This window comes from Bombyx mori, chromosome 6 (genome assembly GCF_030269925.1).
Source record: "Bombyx mori chromosome 6, ASM3026992v2".
NCBI classification, from domain to species: domain Eukaryota; kingdom Metazoa; phylum Arthropoda; class Insecta; order Lepidoptera; family Bombycidae; genus Bombyx; species Bombyx mori.
Window position 1 is genome coordinate 5046543 of NC_085112.1, and position 16928 is coordinate 5063470.

General features: G+C 37.7%; 2 protein-coding genes across 2 annotated transcripts; both read right to left on the reverse strand.

The window, feature by feature from the left end:
- Positions 1 to 187: 187 nt before the first annotated feature.
- LOC101740512 (golgin-45) lies at positions 188 to 7754 on the reverse strand. The gene is made up of 6 exons (XM_004930515.5): positions 7567 to 7754; positions 6995 to 7494; positions 6634 to 6771; positions 5887 to 5948; positions 5201 to 5585; positions 188 to 4788 (listed from the first exon to the last, which is right to left on the reverse strand). Exons 1-6 carry the CDS (start codon positions 7592 to 7594, stop codon positions 4645 to 4647), a joined length of 1257 nt encoding a protein of 418 aa, XP_004930572.1. The 5' UTR covers positions 7595 to 7754; the 3' UTR covers positions 188 to 4644.
- Positions 7509 to 16112, reverse strand: LOC101740651 (glutaredoxin 3). Its single transcript, XM_038011462.2, has 4 exons — positions 15859 to 16112; positions 15399 to 15567; positions 14741 to 15003; positions 7509 to 8801 (listed from the first exon to the last, which is right to left on the reverse strand). Exons 1-4 carry the CDS (start codon positions 15906 to 15908, stop codon positions 8624 to 8626), a joined length of 660 nt encoding a protein of 219 aa, XP_037867390.1. The 5' UTR covers positions 15909 to 16112; the 3' UTR covers positions 7509 to 8623.
- Between the last annotated feature and the right edge of the window lie 816 nt (positions 16113 to 16928).

Genomic DNA, 16928 nt, shown 5'->3' on the forward strand with positions numbered 1-16928 from the left:
TAGGTTAGGAATTTTAGACGGATTACTTCCCCGACATTACCTGAATGCTCTCCTCTATCTCTTTCTCTTGCCTTAAAAGCGATCATTCAAACTATCAGTTCTAACTTATTAATGAAAACACAGTATGTCTCGCGTAAGCGGTGTTCAAATGGATGTTTAAATGGATGTATGAAAATAAAATTAAGTCTTCATCTTCAAAATAATTTAATAATCGCTAGAACACATTTAAATTTCTTCATATTAAATTTATATATTTTTATAACTATATACATATGTATATAATCGAATCAAAATCGAAGTCTTAGGAGTAGAGTAGTATACATTCTCAATTTGTTACATTCAATTTCGAATTAAAAATAAAACATTATAAATAAATTTTTATTTTATTTACATTAATCATTTTACTCAGAGCAAGTGTATGGTGAAACAAAATCAATTGCTCAAATTAATAAGTGTATCTATGTACATATTATAGAAGATTCTTAAAACAATACAAACAGAATACTGATCTAATCAGCAGTACACAACCACAGAACACAATTTTATCCTTGTATATTCCAGAAACAAATTTTGCTTGTATTAAATAACTAACGGACCCGGCGAGCTTTGTTCCGCCACACGGTCAATTTGTTGCAAACACATCAACCGGTCAACTTCAAAATTTAACCATAGAACATTTAGCTGTCAGTTGCGTTTTGTTATTCCATATCAGTTGCGTTTTTTTATACCACGTTTTATGTCACGTCCCACGGGAATGTGATAAAAAGTATCCTATGTCCCTTCTCCTGGCTCTAAGCTACCTTCTCACCAATTTACAACCAAATCAGTTCAGCCGTTCTTGAGTTATAAATGGTGTAACTAACACGACTTTCTTTTATATATATAGATAGATATGTATAGCAACCTAAACGGTAGTCGCCACCAATCAAGAGTTCTCGTTGTCGGCTCTCAGCGCGACTCAAACAGTAGTGAGCGAGGTATTTCTTTTGGCAAGCACCGGTCGTCGTTCTCGTCGAACCCGTCGCTTGTGACGAAGGGCTCGGCGAGTAAATTAACCCACAAACACAGCCCACTGAGGCTCTCGCCGGATCTTCTCTGTGGGTCGCGTTTCCGATCCGGTGGTAGATTTTGTTAAGGACTGCTCTTGCTAGGGTTAGTGTTAGCAACGTCGTCACGTTTGAGCCCGGCGAGCTCACCCACTTGTTAGGGTTACGCTGAAATGGCCTCTCAAGGCCATCAGCTTAGGCAGGGGAAAAAATAGGAAACACAAAACTGGCGCCTCAACGTGGTAAGAAAAATCTAGCGGTGAGTCGGCGAATCGGTAACTGTTCATCATGGTGAACACTCGAAGTGATAACTGTGCGGGCCAAAATCGCAGGGATGAAGATACAACGGACGCGTCATCTGTCCGCTTGCTGCGATCGGCCTCCCCGAGCGCGCCCGCGACCCAATAATATGGCGCCGGCGACGCCTCGCGCAAAATCTGCGAGCCTTTTCGAGAAGCATCTACAAGCGCTTCTCCCGCCTGCGAAATCGGCGCCACTGACGCCTCGCGCTTCAAACACCACAACCGAAGCAACTTTCTCCAGCGAGCACGTGTCGACGATAGTAGAGGCACTACAGCGGAGCCAAACAGAGGTTTTGAAATCATTATTTGACACGATACGGCATAACACATCAACACCAGCGCCCGCATCACATCCACACGCGAACTTCGCCCGATGTACCACTTTAGTGGGGCGGCGGACGAGTCGCTTGATGCCTTCCTGGATGACGCCGAGGCGTATCGCGACTGCTCCGACATCTCGGATGAGAACGGGAATGGTCCATGCTGCTGTGCGGCGACGCCGCCGTCTGGTGGCCGGATGTAAAGGCCTCCATACCTTCGTGGTGCGATGCCATCTCAGCCCTAAGAGATGCTTTCGGTGATCGCAGGCCTCTACTCCGTATATACGCTCAACTGTTCAAACGAGGTCAACAGAACGATGAAAGAACCGGCGACCTAAGCGAGAAAGTCCAGCTAGACATGATTTACGGAATTGTTAGCCGCCGCGTAGAGGAGAGAATTCGCCGGGACGAAGTAAGTTCATTCGACGTGCTCCTACAAAGAGCGCGCCAAATTGAAGACGCGACGGACGAGCTTCGCTACGAGCACAATGCCTCAAGACTAACAGGAGAATTAGCAAGAATCAACGGCCGGTGCCAGACGTGTCGGCCGCCGCCAGCCGTTACGGCGCGTACCGCGGCGTGCGCTTCGAGCGGCGCCGTCCCCGACGCAGCCGCCGCTTGTTCCCGGAACGCCTTGTGTACATGATTCCGTGGAGAGAAAACGATGCTCGAAAAGTTCATATTGCCTTTTCTTCGGTCACGAGAGGAACCAGTTTTGTAAGTTAGATTCAAAAGAAGGTGATCAATTCTATACTAACTTATCTAAAAATAGGACTCACTCAAAATCTAGCGAAAGTGCAGTTAAAAGTGATCAGTCATTTTATTGCGTCGATTATAGACGCCTCAACGTGATAGCCAAGGCCGATTCATATCCCATGCCCAGCATAGAAGAGTTGTTTCAGAGCATGAAGAGAGACCGTTTCATGAATACGCTTGATCTCCGTTTCTCATACTGGCAACTCCACGTTAGAGAGTGCGACATAGATAATACTGCCTTTGTCTGTCCTCTGGGTAACTTTCGTTTCAAGAGAATGCTGTGCGGATTGCGCTAGGCGCCGGCTACTTTCCAGCGACTCATTGATCGTTTGAGCTCCTGCGCCGCGTTACAAGAGGTAACTATTTTAAGGTACTTAGATAATATGTGTATAATATCTCAAGGGTACAAGCGCCATCTACAGGACCTAGAGAGAGTTTTCAAACGTCTTGCGGAATTCAACCTACACCTCAACAGAGAGAAGTGCGTTTTCGCAAGACAGAGCGTTAAGTACTAAGGGCATGTCATTACACAAGGTTTCTACCGACCCTGAGAAGGTAAGCGCTGTGCTTGAAATGAAAGAGCCGAATAATCTTAAACACCCCAGGACATTCAAACATGCTCCTGATGTCGAAAATTCATGCCAAATTTTTCTAGTCACCGAACCCCTGACACGCCTTACGAGAAAGAACCAAATCTGGATCTGGGGCGCAGAGCAGGTGAGAGCGATTGAAGAGTTGAAGCGCTTTTTGACCACAGCTCCCATACCAATACAAGCCGACTTTAGCCGCCCCTTCATCCTGCGCACGGATGCAAGTGACTACGCCTTAGGCGCAGCTCTATTACAGGGTGACGGAAATCAGGAGAGGCCAATCGAGTACGCTAGCCGTCTCCTCAACGCGGCGGAGCGAAACTATTCAACCACTGAGCGAGAGGTTCTCGTCAAGTCCTACCTTCTCAGCAAAGGGTCGAAGGACCTTACTGCCAAGTTTTTCCCACGCCGCGATAGTCCTTATATTATTGCCCAAAAAATTTGTCCTTCGACTTACACAACCGCTATTAGCGAACAGAGTGAGGTTATATTAAGGAAATAGCCTACCCAAGACCGTACCTGTTGCCATGGTAACAAAGACTCCTTACTCAAGCCTATGATTCCTAAGAGGAAACGTGGACGTCCAGCTAAGGCTGATAGTGTCCTAGTCCAGGAGCGAGGACGTTCTTCAGGACTAGAAGGGGAGTATACAGCAACCCAAACGGTAGCCGCGACCAATTAGGACCTCTCGATTTCGGCTCCCAGCGCGACTCGAGTAATGCGCGCGGGATTTCTTTTGGCGCGCCGCACGCGGCCCTTTCTGACTCGGCTGTTCACCCTTAAGTGTATAATCTATGGTTCTCCCGCACCCATCGAAGCGTACGCACGCATGTACGCCCGCCTCTCTCGCCACTCGCCGCCATTCCTTTCGAACTCGGGATAAGTATGTTAACTGTTACTAACGAAATTATCCAATAAACTTGTTTGTGAGTGTGACCCTCTGGAGTTTTCATTACCCGATGCTCCAACTGGGCAAAACAAAATATGTATAATAATAACAACATAGTATGTTTACAAAAACTTTAGGATATTTTTAAATTGCTAAATTATAGCAAATGGATTTAATTTCAAATTTATTTTAACAATTATACTCTATCTTAGGGTTATCTTGTTATTGAACTATTTATCAGGGACAAGTGAGAACAGTTTTATAATATTAAAAATTCACAGGAAAAAATTAGATTTTTTAAAGTTTAAGGAAGTATTTAATAAATAATGTAATTTGCACCTGGGAATTATTTGAATTTAGCGACGCAAAAACTACTTGAAAATGATAGTCAGTCTATCTACATCTCAGTAATCGGTCATATGAATAATAAAATGAATTCAAAATGTCATAAATGGCAACTTAACATAGGGAATGCTGTTGTAGATATAAGAGTATAAGGCCTTTTGATGGTAAGCGGTCGAACACAGACGTCAGTAAAATCGGGTGCGCTTAGCTTAGCAGCTATGCTACCCACTAATTATTCTATGGCAATATAAAATAACAATTTCAGTTTTATTTTTTCCTTTTTATGGAACTATGCTTTTAGTATCATCGTCTTTAACCTAATTGTAATTTACAGAGGTTTGGAGTAGAGCGTCACAGAATAAATAATTTTTTTTTTCTCTTCAAGATGACATTGTTTTATAACAACTGAACTCTTCCATTACAATGGACACAAGAGGCCACTGGACGAACTGTATTACCACTACTGCTGTAGGCGTGATGAACTAATGCATTCACTGAGACTTCATTGCTTCTTTTTATATCTAATGGCATTGCCATAACCTGAAAATTTAAGAAATGACATGACATCATAATGATACGTTTTTGTTACTGTCTGACTTTTAGGTCAGAGGAAAGATAGAGAAGCCATGGTTGGATAGCAGACACCTAATTTTTCTGTAAAATAAATGTTCCATTTGGATGGCTATTATATTCATTAACAGCTTTATGACAACTTTTTAGCAATATTAAGCTATGGCAGGAGTTACATTTCTAATGTTGTAATATCAAAATATGACAGGTGACAGTCGTTTTAACAAATTAGTGTATTATGGTATATTTTGCAATAGCCATAGCCAAGTGCAAATTATGTTTGTCTAGTAATTTTTATTTTTTTTTCCTATATACTGAAATATTTTAAATACCAATAAAAAAATGAATGTACATAAGTATTTACATATATTTTGATACTTACATTTTCAGCATTCTTCTCCCCTTCAGTCCTCGTTGGTAAACTGTTTATGTGGCTTATGTCCTGCTTTTCAACTGAACTGCTTAGATTCTCAGACAATTTTAAGTTGACACAAGCAAGGTCTATTACGTTTCCTGAATGTGGTAATGTCGCATTGAAGTTCATATTCCCAATAGGACGATTGTATAATCTACCACTACCAGTGTATTCTGAAATTGTGACATTTTCAAGCCACTTTTCGTGTAGACTGTACAAATTTTTGTATGTGCAAAGCAACATATCTCTTACTCTACATTTTTCATCTAAAAGTTGTTTAATAGCTTGTTGAAGATTTTCCGTTTTCTCATTAAGTTGCTTCTTGCAAGTTGCTAATTCTTCTACCATCAAACTGGGAATGTATTAATGAATACTATTAATACAAAGACATAGACTAGAGATACATAGACTTTTAAAGACAAAATATAATAAATATGATACGATACAATAATCTTATCATAAGTCTTTACATTTCGGTGAATACACCCAAATCTTAATATTTTTAAAGGTAGTCTTTTAGATTTATGTTAATCACACATATCATATTTCAGATATTGATAAAAGAATAGTATTTGTCAAGAAACGAAAGATTAAAATTTATTCAGTTTTGACATTAAGATTCATTAAAACATATGATAAGAGAAAATAATCACCTGCTTGCAAGAAATTTACTTCTCCAAACTTCACATTGACCAGCTAACCATTCTGTTTGTTCCTGTAAAGTGTTATATTTATTTTTAATAATTTTTTGAAATAAAATTTTTAGAGTTTTGAACAGCAAATAAAATATTTTAAATTTAAATTTGGTTATTAAAATAAGTAGTGACTTTACCATTTCAACAGTAATATTGTATTAGTTTGTTGTACAATGCCATACTTAAAACGTAGGTCTAGGCACTTGACAATTATAGCTGTTTATTGTAATACAAGTTTTTTGTTCAAGGCTACACTAATGCACCAATCTCGATAATATGCTGAGAGATTTGAGGCTGGGCAAACTAATTTTGAGTTGTTTATGGCACTGTGTTTACTAATGTGGAATTATAACTGTTTAGCTGTTGATAACATATTTACTATATCATAATTATGGGAACATATACACAAATTGAAACATAAGTTCAAAGTCAACAGCACAGGATTATTGCATCATGGCAGTAGTTGTTTGTACCCGAGTAGATTTGGTTCACCTTCCTGCACATATTTGGACACAATACAATCTTGCTTACAATACAATCTTCCTTTAGCACCTAAGATAAAATTGATAGCAAGACTGGACTGGGGCTGGGTAAGACAAAACAGAAAAGTAGGGTATGACTGCTGTTATGTGCAGAGCTAGACAGTCAATTACAAATGCCCTTGTTTATTTTTAAGTAAATTCCTCTGGCCTTAAATTTTATTACCTGATGTGTAGACAAATGTTGAGCTGAGTTTAGTAATGCATTTGCTAAATGTTTCTTATCCTCGTTTAATGATTGAACTTGTGTTTCAAGATCTTCACCCATTGAAGCCACTAGCATCGTTTTAAGTTCTTTGTTGACCTATAATTTAATTTTCAATTATTTTTTTCATAAAGAATACATACAATTTGTGCCTGACATTTTTTGCAATAACAAAACCTGAATAAAACGACATATAACATTGTCATTTAAAAGGTTTGTGTTATAATTAAATTACATACTTTTAATTCAATCTCCTAAATTAAACTTGTGTATAAAGTTATACTTTTCTATTTCGATTATTAATTAAATATGAAGTCAATACCTGAACTTGTTGTTTTAATTGTTCCTTAAGAGAATCATTTTCTTTTGTTAAAAAAAGGACTTTCTTCTGAAGTTCATCTTTTTCAGGATTTGTTTTAACCTCTACGGGTAACTTGTCTCCAACAGAATTCAATTTGGGCCTCGGTTTAAACTCATTTAAATTAGTATTCATCTGCGCCATTTGTGATATAAGAGTGTTTATGTCCATATTATTTCTAGATTTTTTTGTTTTGGAATAGGCTTGCGTAGTTATAGGTTTCACGGCAGCCGGGTACGGTTCGTAAGGCACAAACTTTGGAGTTTTCGTATTAATTGATCTTCTTTTATCCGACCTTATCACATTACTGGGATAAAGCTGAATTAAACGCTCCGGAAGAAGGCATGTCTTTTGTTTTTCGGGGACACAAGTTTCAGTTGTTCCAACAGCAGTAGACTTATTTTCAATGATTTTCTCATCAGATTCCATTCCATCTCCAGCAGTTCTTTTTTTACTCATGATTTCTAGAAACACAAATATTGACTATTAGGATGTTTTGTTTTGTACACGCATTCAAAACAATGTCAGCTACTTACTTGGGCGGAACGGTGACACTTTTTCCATATTTACGTAACTTAGAATTACTGTTCGATTATCACTTATTATCTTATAATTCGCGAATGTAGGAAAAGTATTTTCAGACAGATTTTAATCTTTAACGAAGAAGTAAAAACGTAAATGTAATTTCAGCAGTGTATAATTCAAAGTTTAGACGTCTACTTTCATTCAACTGTCATTTAAGCAAGTAGCAGTACCTAGTTCTATTTTTCCAACTAGATAGGCAAAGGTATAATACCATACATACATATCTTTTATATGAAAAATGATAATATGAAGTGATTTTTTTCTAAGCTGATAGCCTTGATAGGTTATGTCAGCGTAATCTAACAAATAGGTAGTTGAGCTCACCGGGCTTAAACCTGACGACGTTGCTAACACTAACCCTAGCAAGAGCAGTCCTTCGCAGAATCTACCACCGGATCGGAAACCTGACTCACTGAGATCCGGCAGAAACTCAGTGGGCTGTGCCTGTGGGTTAGTTAAATTCGCCGAGTTCTTCGTCGTAAGCCACGGGTTCGACGAGAATGATGACCGATGCTTGAGGTACCTAAATGCAAGGTTAGTGGATCGGGAGGATCGAAAATGTCGTGTTTAGAGTTATGGAGTCGACATCTTAATACTTTTATATTTTCACACTGCTATCGAAAGGCACTATGATTTGGCGAATGCGTTGCGTCAAGGAGCGTCGGACTCATCTAGTCAATTTGTGTGACATGAAAAGAGCGCGACGTTAGAGCGTGACGCAGCGCTAAGTACGCGTTCTGTTTGACGAAGCCTTTAAGATATAGTTGAAGTCGAAACTGTAATTAAAGATTGCCATACCGTATTGGTTCTGGCTGGAGGATTTTATCTTAATTTTATTGATAAAAATAATTAATCGAATACCAGCATGAACAACAGAACTGAGAAATTTTGATTATTTTTGTACTTTCAAGTTGCTTAAATAGTTTTGGTAGTGAAACAATGAGAATTTTTTGTAAAACTCTTTATTTCAAATAAATTACAAACAAAATACCTAAAATATAATTTAGCTTATGGGTTTAGTGTTGCTTCTAGCTCCCCATTGGCTTGTAATTCTTTTATTATATCCAAACCTCCAATCAGTTCTCCTTTTACATAAAGCTGAGGATACGTTGGCCAATCAGAATACTCTTTCAGACCCTGACGAACCTCTTCATCCGTCAATATGTCAAAAGTACCAAATTGAACGCTAAAATCAAGATAACATTATCAATGCCTATCGTAATGTTACGCAGGTAAGAGTAACGCCAACTATCGCCGAATAGCCGAAACGAACACCAAAAGATCTAGTGAGATCGAGAACGCTCGATAAGTACGACGCCATCTGTTATCAAATGGCGGAAACGCATATCGAAAATACTTTACTTGTAAGGAATGTTCTCGATAATTCTAGGGATGTCGTATCGACTATAAAAGCGTTGCAGAGATGCCACGAAGCAGTTAGTAATCGGAACTGATCGAAGCGAAACAGCGAACGGATCACCTGAAGCGAAGAGGAAGAAATTAATTGAGAATTTTAAAATGTTCATTAAATGTTTTGAGTGTTTTAAGTTAAATAGAGTGTTAATCTGTAGTTCGGTAGAATTTTTATTTATTCCGTAACCCAGCGCGTAACATTAATAAATCCTTTTTTATCCAAGTATATTTTCCCTTATTAATTAGAATAAACAATATTGTATGTGTTGTTTGTGTAAGCTTGCTAACGGAGGCTAATAAAGTTTCAGTATTCTAGAGATTTCCACCTGCCCATAAAGCATCATCAATGAACTGACTGCAATTGTCATGACGAGCATGAGGAAATTGAGCCAGTAAAATATTAGAGTCGTTAATTAAGTTTGAATCCTTTACAAATCAAAAATCTTATATTTCAAGACATCAAAGTCTCATAGTGTGTTAGCATTACAAATAACTTAAGACACAAAGATCCTATAAAAGATCTTACAAAGATCCACCTGTTTAAATATAAAGAATTTTTGAACATAACAATTTGCATACAAAATAAGTAAAAAGTTTATTAGTTACGGTATACCCATTTATAAAATTAATATATTATTATCAGAAAATGCAAGTAACATTATTTCAGCGAAATTTTCAATTTCATATCACACGAAAATGCTATAAAATGGCCACGTGAGTAATTTTGTTCAGCGCACAAGACGCAACGATTCTAATTCACGGATTTCCGATTTTCAGTCATGGAGATAAAATTATTGATGGAATAAAATAAAGTATCATCAATGAGTTAACTAAATGGTTTGAGTTTTAGATTGGCGTGTGTTAATAAATTACTAACCAGTCAGATAGCCTTTATTTGATGTTTGAAAAATAAACTTATGTTTTTGTTAGTAAAACTCGTCCACATATTAAAATTGCTAAATTCAGTCAACTCTAAGCACCCTTTATTGTTAGCGGCGGGAGACGAATTTTGATGGGAAGTGGTTGTCATATAAATGTATATGCAATGCCACAGAGAATAGTTACACATTCCACGATTGGGTCTGATGTATGCTGCTTTTATTTCAAGACAATTTTTTTTGTGATACTAGTATATTAGACCTACGTCATCAGTACAAATAACTATGATAACGGATTGATAAGGACTACCTATCATAAAGTATTTATGCTAGTCGTTTTATCTAGGTAAAAATTTTTTAGTTTTTGTTATAGTATTTTCTTCGAATGGTTTTACTTTTACGGTTTAATTTCGCTATTTTCTGTTTTATATTATTTAAGATGTTACTGATACTTTACAGTATTAATGGAAAGCATGTTTTCTTTTGTTTATGGTCCGTAGGTTCTAGATGGGTCATAGGGCTTCAACAGTATTTTGCTATAGCGATCGGTTTTGGACTATGCACTTTACTCAGGCCACAATAGCCCGATTGTCTTCATCTCCGCCTCACATTACGCCGCCAGCTTTGTTTAAAACGTGTGGGATGTGTGAGGGCTCTCTTCTGAGAGTATGGCCTCTCCATGTACATTTCCGGCGCATGATCTGCTTGTGAATTGGCATTTCCCGACACGCCTCCCAAAAGTATTCATTAGAGTACTTCTCAAATTAGAAAATGCCAAGTATTTGCAGTAAGCAGCGTCTGATGAAAACCTGAATCGGCTGCATGATCTTTTTGTTTGGACAAGACAAATTTCACGTTTAATCGGTGGATTTTGAGTTTAACTCTGCGAGAATTTCGTCAAGATGTTATCAAATATTGGTCTAATGCAGCGTGTCCTTTGACATCGCGTTGCCACTTTGTTGTTTCCTCGAGTATTTATTTGTTCCGTACAAGTTTGATTGGGGTGGAATCCAGTCTATGCTTGCCGAAGAAGTTGTTCCACTGTTTTCGCCCATCTGATCAGAACGATCTTGCTTAGTATCTTTGATGGCACGGAAGGCAGCGTAATGCCCCTCCAGTTGCCACACTCACTGAGGGCACCTTTCTTGAGAACAATGATTAAAGGCCTTTGTTCCGGTCATCGGGTAGATCTTCAGGAATCCATAAAGACCTCTGGATCAGTTGACGGCTTTAAGCATTTCTCCTATTATAAAAGTCGAGGCTTGGTGCTTTCCCACTCTTATTAGAAAATATACAGGGTGGCCCATAAGTCCTTTGATATGAAAAAAAATTTATTAAAATAAAACTAATTACATTATGAATTAAATTTTTATTTACATAAAAAGCTTAAAAAACGGGAATTATTTTTTGAAAATAACATCTCCTAAATGTAATCCGTTGCGATCACGGCACTCTTGCAAACGACGTCTAAAATTGTCGATGACTGCGCGGCACGTCACTGCTGAAATGCTTGTCATTTCTCTGCGGATGTTTTCTTTTAGGGCCTCAATTGACCGCGGGTTTGTGTCGTATACTTTAGCCTTAAGGTAGCCCCACAAAAAAAAATCCATCGGGGTCAGATCTGGACTACGTGGAGGCCAGGAAATGTCTCCTCTCTTAGAGATAACTTTGCCAGGAAAAAGTTGACGGATAACGGGCATAGCAGTGTTAGAGGTGTGAGAAGTGGCCCCATCCTGTTGAAACCACGTCCTGGCATTAAAGCCTGAAAAGTTTTGCAATTCTGGTATGAAAAACTCTTCGATCATAGCCACATATCGCTCCGACGTAACAGTAACTGCGCGCCCTCTGCCATCCTCAAAGAAGTAAGGCCCTAGGATACCATGGGCTGACATAGCGGCCCAAACAGTCACTTTCGGACTATGTAAGGGCTTCTGATGCTTAAGTTTTGGATTGATGGGGCTCCAATAGCGGCAATTTTGTTTACTAACATGCCCGTTAAGATGGAAATGAGCCTCGTCAGAGAACATTATGTTATTGAAGGAAGTAAACCGATTCAACATTTCATTCGCGTAATTTTGTCTTTGAATACCGTCAGTTTCCTTTAATTCTTGAACCAACTGAATTTTGTAAGGGTGCATATGTAAATCTTTCTTCAAAATCCGTTGTAACGATGTCCTGGATACGTTTAATGCTCTGGCGCGCTTACGAGTTGACTGTGTCGGATTTTCGCGAATAGACTGTGTCACTGTGTCTATGTTTTGTTCCGTACGTGACGTCCTTGGGCGACCCAACCGCGGTTTATCTAACGTCGAACCGGTCTCCTCGAACTTAGCAACCCAGTTCTTAATCGTTTGAAGAGTTGGAGTGTCGTCAAAGTTGTGTAAACCTTTGTGTTCTCGAAATTTACGCCGCGCAACGGTTGCCGAATTGTCGTTTTTATAAAACTCGCGCACACAAAACGCACGGTCCGCTCCGGTAAAACGCTCCATCGCGACTAAATTCCCAGAAACCGAAGTTACTCCCCCCGCTTCCCCTGCACCGCTCACGCGCGCCCTGTTCATTTTATTCAAATTTTACTTTTCAAAGGACTTATGGGCCACCCTGTACTTCAAGCTGCTTCAACTTCTTCTCGAAGCGGTATCGAAGTGTCAATGTCTAAAAACTATGGTAGGGTTGAGCTTGGAGATGAAGGAGATGGTAGGACAATTCATTTGCTCAAAAACTCCTGAAAGTTCTCGCGCCAACATTCAAGATAACTTTCTGAAGTCGCGATGTAGTTTCTGTTTTTATCCCAAAGCAGTTTCTTTTGGGTCTCTTTCTCCCTGCCAGCTCTTTGGTGTCACCGTACAATTGCCTCAGGTTGCCCGTATCGACTGCTGCTTGAGCACATTCAGCTTACCGTCAGTAGATCGTCGCCTGTATTTTCTGGTGCTGCGATAGATGCACTCATGTACGTATTTGACTGTACTGGTCCCTAAGGCAAGACCGTTCGGCTTTGTTCGGGGTTTCTAGGATGTTTAGGTGAAGATCGCATCAAGTCTGTTTAAGGTCACAAGTGTCGTCGGAGGTCCAATCATCGCGCTTTTTTCCAAGATGATCTAAGACAGAAGATCTGATTTCTTGATAGATTTGATTCGGTTGCACTCTTCGTCTGTATTATCAGTATTCGCATAGAGACGGAAGAAACAATTTCGGAGTTCCAAAGCAAATTTACTTCGAGAAATCTTTCTATCAAGTTGTCCCCAATCGAACTTAAGTCGTATCTTGTTGCTGCCAGCTGCTCGCCTCGTAGTCGCAACCTTGTGCCGGAGTTCAGCGACCATCAACATATGACCACTGCCGATATCGGCACTACACTTTTTGTGAACACTTGGCAGCTAGTTTGGTCTTCGTACGTATGTTGCCATCGGGTGAAGTCAACGCATACTTATGTATATTTTTATCATGGAAAAGTGTACCTCCGATAACAAGGTCGTGGTTTTCGCAGACTTTAATAAATTGCTTCCCTTAGTCGTGTTGGTCCGTATTGTCGCTTTTCCCTATCGTATTCATAACTCCTATCAAGATGACGGTATTGCTTTCGAATGCCTTCAGCGCGTTTTAAAGTTGTGTAAAGGAATTATGAAGTGTGCCTTAAATGTTCTAAGAGTTAAATAGAGTTTTAATTTGTACTTCGGTGAAAGTTTTATTTATCCCGAACCCGAGCACGTCACAGTACTATTTCTAGCACTACACTAAAAACATGTGACCAACAAAAAAAGTACTAAAAAAGCTATGTCAGGCCAAAAGGAGTGTTTTGATGTGCGCTTTGGGAGTCTTAACGACGAAAGGAAAGATCTTCCACCGAGCGGGTGATATTGCTCGGTAGACCGACGGTCCGAATGTCGTTGTTCGGAACTTGTATTTTTTTTATTTTTTTATTGCTTAGATGTGTGGACGAGCTCACAGCCCACTTGTGATGGGATGTGTGATATATGCGCTTTATCTTGAAAATGTCATAAGCGAGATTCAGGCATCTGTCAATTATCTTGCGTTGTATGATGGCTACCCGCCACACGCTAAGAGTGCAGAAAAGTTTTTATTCCACGGTTTACTTGTGAAAATAAACCAAGTTTATAGGTAATTTTGAAGTCGTCGTGGCCTAAAAGACGTCCGATGCATTCGTATGTAGCGATGCACCAGTGTTCGAATCCCGCAGGCGGGTAGCAATTTTTCTAATGAAATACGTACTTAACAATTGTTCACGATTGACTTCCACAGTGGAGGAATAACATCGTGTAATAAAAATCAAACCCGCAAAATTATAATTTGCGTAATTACTGGTGGTAGGACCTCTTGTGAGTCCGCACGGGTAGGTACCACCGCCCCGCCTATTTCTGCAAGGTGTGTGGCGCATTTACGTTGTAGATGTCTATGGGTTCCAGTAACCACTTAACACCAGGTGGGCTGTGAGCTAGTCCACACATCTAGGCAATAAAAAAAAAATGATTTCATACTTATGAAGAGTGTCATGAAAATATCAAATCAAATTGGTGAAGATGGACTGCTGTTTACATTAGAGTAAGAAAGCATGTGATTTTTATATGTATATATTCACTATAAATATTCATTCAAAATAAATAAAAATAGAAAACTAAAAATCTTTCATTTTGCAATTTAAATCATACCTATTTGTTTTGTAGAAATAGGCAAAATGTTCTCCATTCTTTAGTTTTTACAAAACTTGTCTCGAGGGCCAAGCCAAATTTCACATGACAAAGTCACATCTATACTTACACATGTAAAATAGTGCAATCAAATTATAGGTATTGATCATTTCATCAATAATACATACCCTGTTCCATTCAGAATTTGTATGAGAGTACGACTAAACCCGCATCTTGGAGTTTCCTTGTTCCCTTTCATGAATACCATTATATTATGCTTATTTATTAAAGCTTTTAGTCGATCTTCAAGTTTCTGAGGGGTTATTTCTGCAGGACTCTTATTAAGACTCTGTGCTTTAATTTTTGTGCTAATTTGAGCAGCATCTGCTCCATCAATCCTGTCTACTTGAGTTCCATTCTTAAATAATATAACTGTAGGCACTGAATCTACCTGAAATAAACATAATCATTAATAAGTTGTCTAAAACAGGCTTTCCCTATTTTGATTGTTTTCATTATAAATTATTTCAATATTCAATTACATAGGCTCTTTGATTGCTTAACTGGTCTAGTGTAGTGTTTCCTAAAGTAGTCTATTTCAATCTGAAGAATGACATAAAGTCTTTAATGCATAGTTGAGTAACCAAAATCAAGATACAAATTGATGTATCCATAAAGGTATATAAGCCGACTTAACCTAATAAGTGTATGGCTTTAATAAATAATAAAAAAAGTATACACAGGTATTGCAATAGGTGACTTAATTGTCTGTGCTTTATGATGCACTACATTTTTAGGGTTAGCACTTATTACTTTTTATTTAACAATATATTAGCAGAGCATTACCTTATATTGCAAGGAAACTTCAGAAAGTGCCTCGGCATCACAAACAGCACATTGTGTCTTGCTCGACTGAATTTCAGGAAGTTTTAAGAGTTCTTCAAGTACATCTGTAACTTGTTTACATTGTTCGGCCCATTCTGCTGAAAAGTGTACTACTCCAAGTGCAGGTGATCTAAATTAATTAAATAATTTTTGATATCAGCCAATACCAAGATAGATATTAAAGAATCATCTTGTTGTGATAAAAGATTAATTGAAAGTAATATTCTCAATTTTATATTCTAAATACATATTTCCATTTCAATGAATGCAAAATGTTGACCATCCTGCTACATAGTAATTTATTATCTAACATTTTTACCTATTTACTGTGTATTTAATTTAATTTCTTTTTATGGCTTATTTTTAATGATCCTTTCACAAACGGTTTTAAAAGTACTTTTTTATTAGCGGTGATTCTTACCTTATAAAATTATTAAAATCTTCAACAGAGTCCAATTTACTGACCGACATTTCAGTATACTATGTTTAGGTTACTTTAATAAATTTTGTAAACAGTATATAAGCGCCACTGGATTACAGCAAGATTGAATTACAATTACAGCAAGATCCGGAATCGTAGGTGTACTCGATGCAAAAATTACAATTTATTTAATCATGTTCATTCAGTTTCTGACATCTCTGATTAGGGATGTGGTCTAAGATCGATACTTGAGTAAATTAATTTGTTAACAACTTAAATCGTGAATAGTGAAACATCTTAAGCAGTAGAAAATCGAAATTTGATGAAAAGGCATTAATAAAGTATTTATGGTTCAACTGATTATGAATATATTAAATATAATGTTTATTAAATTTAAATTTACATTTTAAATAATAATAATTTAAAAAGTTGTTGTATATAAATCATGTATTTATTAAATTTTTTGAATGAATTTGTTGTTAATTTCTGTTTGATTGATTTTTGTGTCATTTTGGTTGCACTTGGGTATTTTCTAGAATCGATTTTTCAAAATTTTGGTCTGAAGTCGAATCATCATCTCTATTTCGAGCCAAATTTTTTTGTTTGATTTGTTTTTTGGACAAGCAAAAGGAGTCATAAATAATAAATAGATGTACACAATAAGGAGTTTTAGCAACACAGCGAAGTTATATTATGTCATGTATATCTTATTTATTTAAAATCGCTTAGCCATCTTATTGTTTACGGTTAATGATCAAGCTTAGTGGTAGATTTTTTTGTGTCTGAGCCAATTTTTTTGCTAATTTATATGGTGATTAAAAGGTTTGCTTAGTCATTGCTCTCTCGAAATGCTCGCAACATAATTGTTAACTTATAAATTTATTAACCTCTTTAATACGATTTTCGTTAGCGGTCAAATTGGTAGAAAACTACCAATATGACTAGCCAAATTGATACACACTAATAAATCCAGTTTAGTTTCTGTAAATTCTCAACATTTTACTAAGAGGTTTTCTTTATCGATTTGTTTTTTTCACTTATTTGGTGTTATAGGCAGAATTTGTTTGCAT

Bases quoted from the DNA above. Each gene is read 5' to 3' on its own strand.
- LOC101740512 (XM_004930515.5), bottom strand. From the start codon at position 7,594: ATGGAAAAAGTGTCACCGTTCCGCCCAA. The intron at 6,772-6,994 runs GTATTGACTTCA...ATTAAATTATAG, and splicing joins AATTAAAACAACAAGTTCAG to GTCAACAAAGAACTTAAAAC. The intron at 5,586-5,886 runs GTGATTATTTTC...ATACATTCCCAG, and splicing joins AGTAAATTTCTTGCAAGCAG to TTTGATGGTAGAAGAATTAG.
- LOC101740651 (XM_038011462.2), bottom strand. From the start codon at position 15,908: ATGTCGGTCAGTAAATTGGACTCTGTTGAAGATTTTAATAATTTTATA. The intron at 15,004-15,398 runs GTAATGCTCTGC...TGTTTATTTCAG, and splicing joins AAGTTTCCTTGCAATATAAG to GTAGATTCAGTGCCTACAGT. The intron at 8,802-14,740 runs GTATGTATTATT...TCTTGATTTTAG, and splicing joins CAAATTCTGAATGGAACAGG to CGTTCAATTTGGTACTTTTG.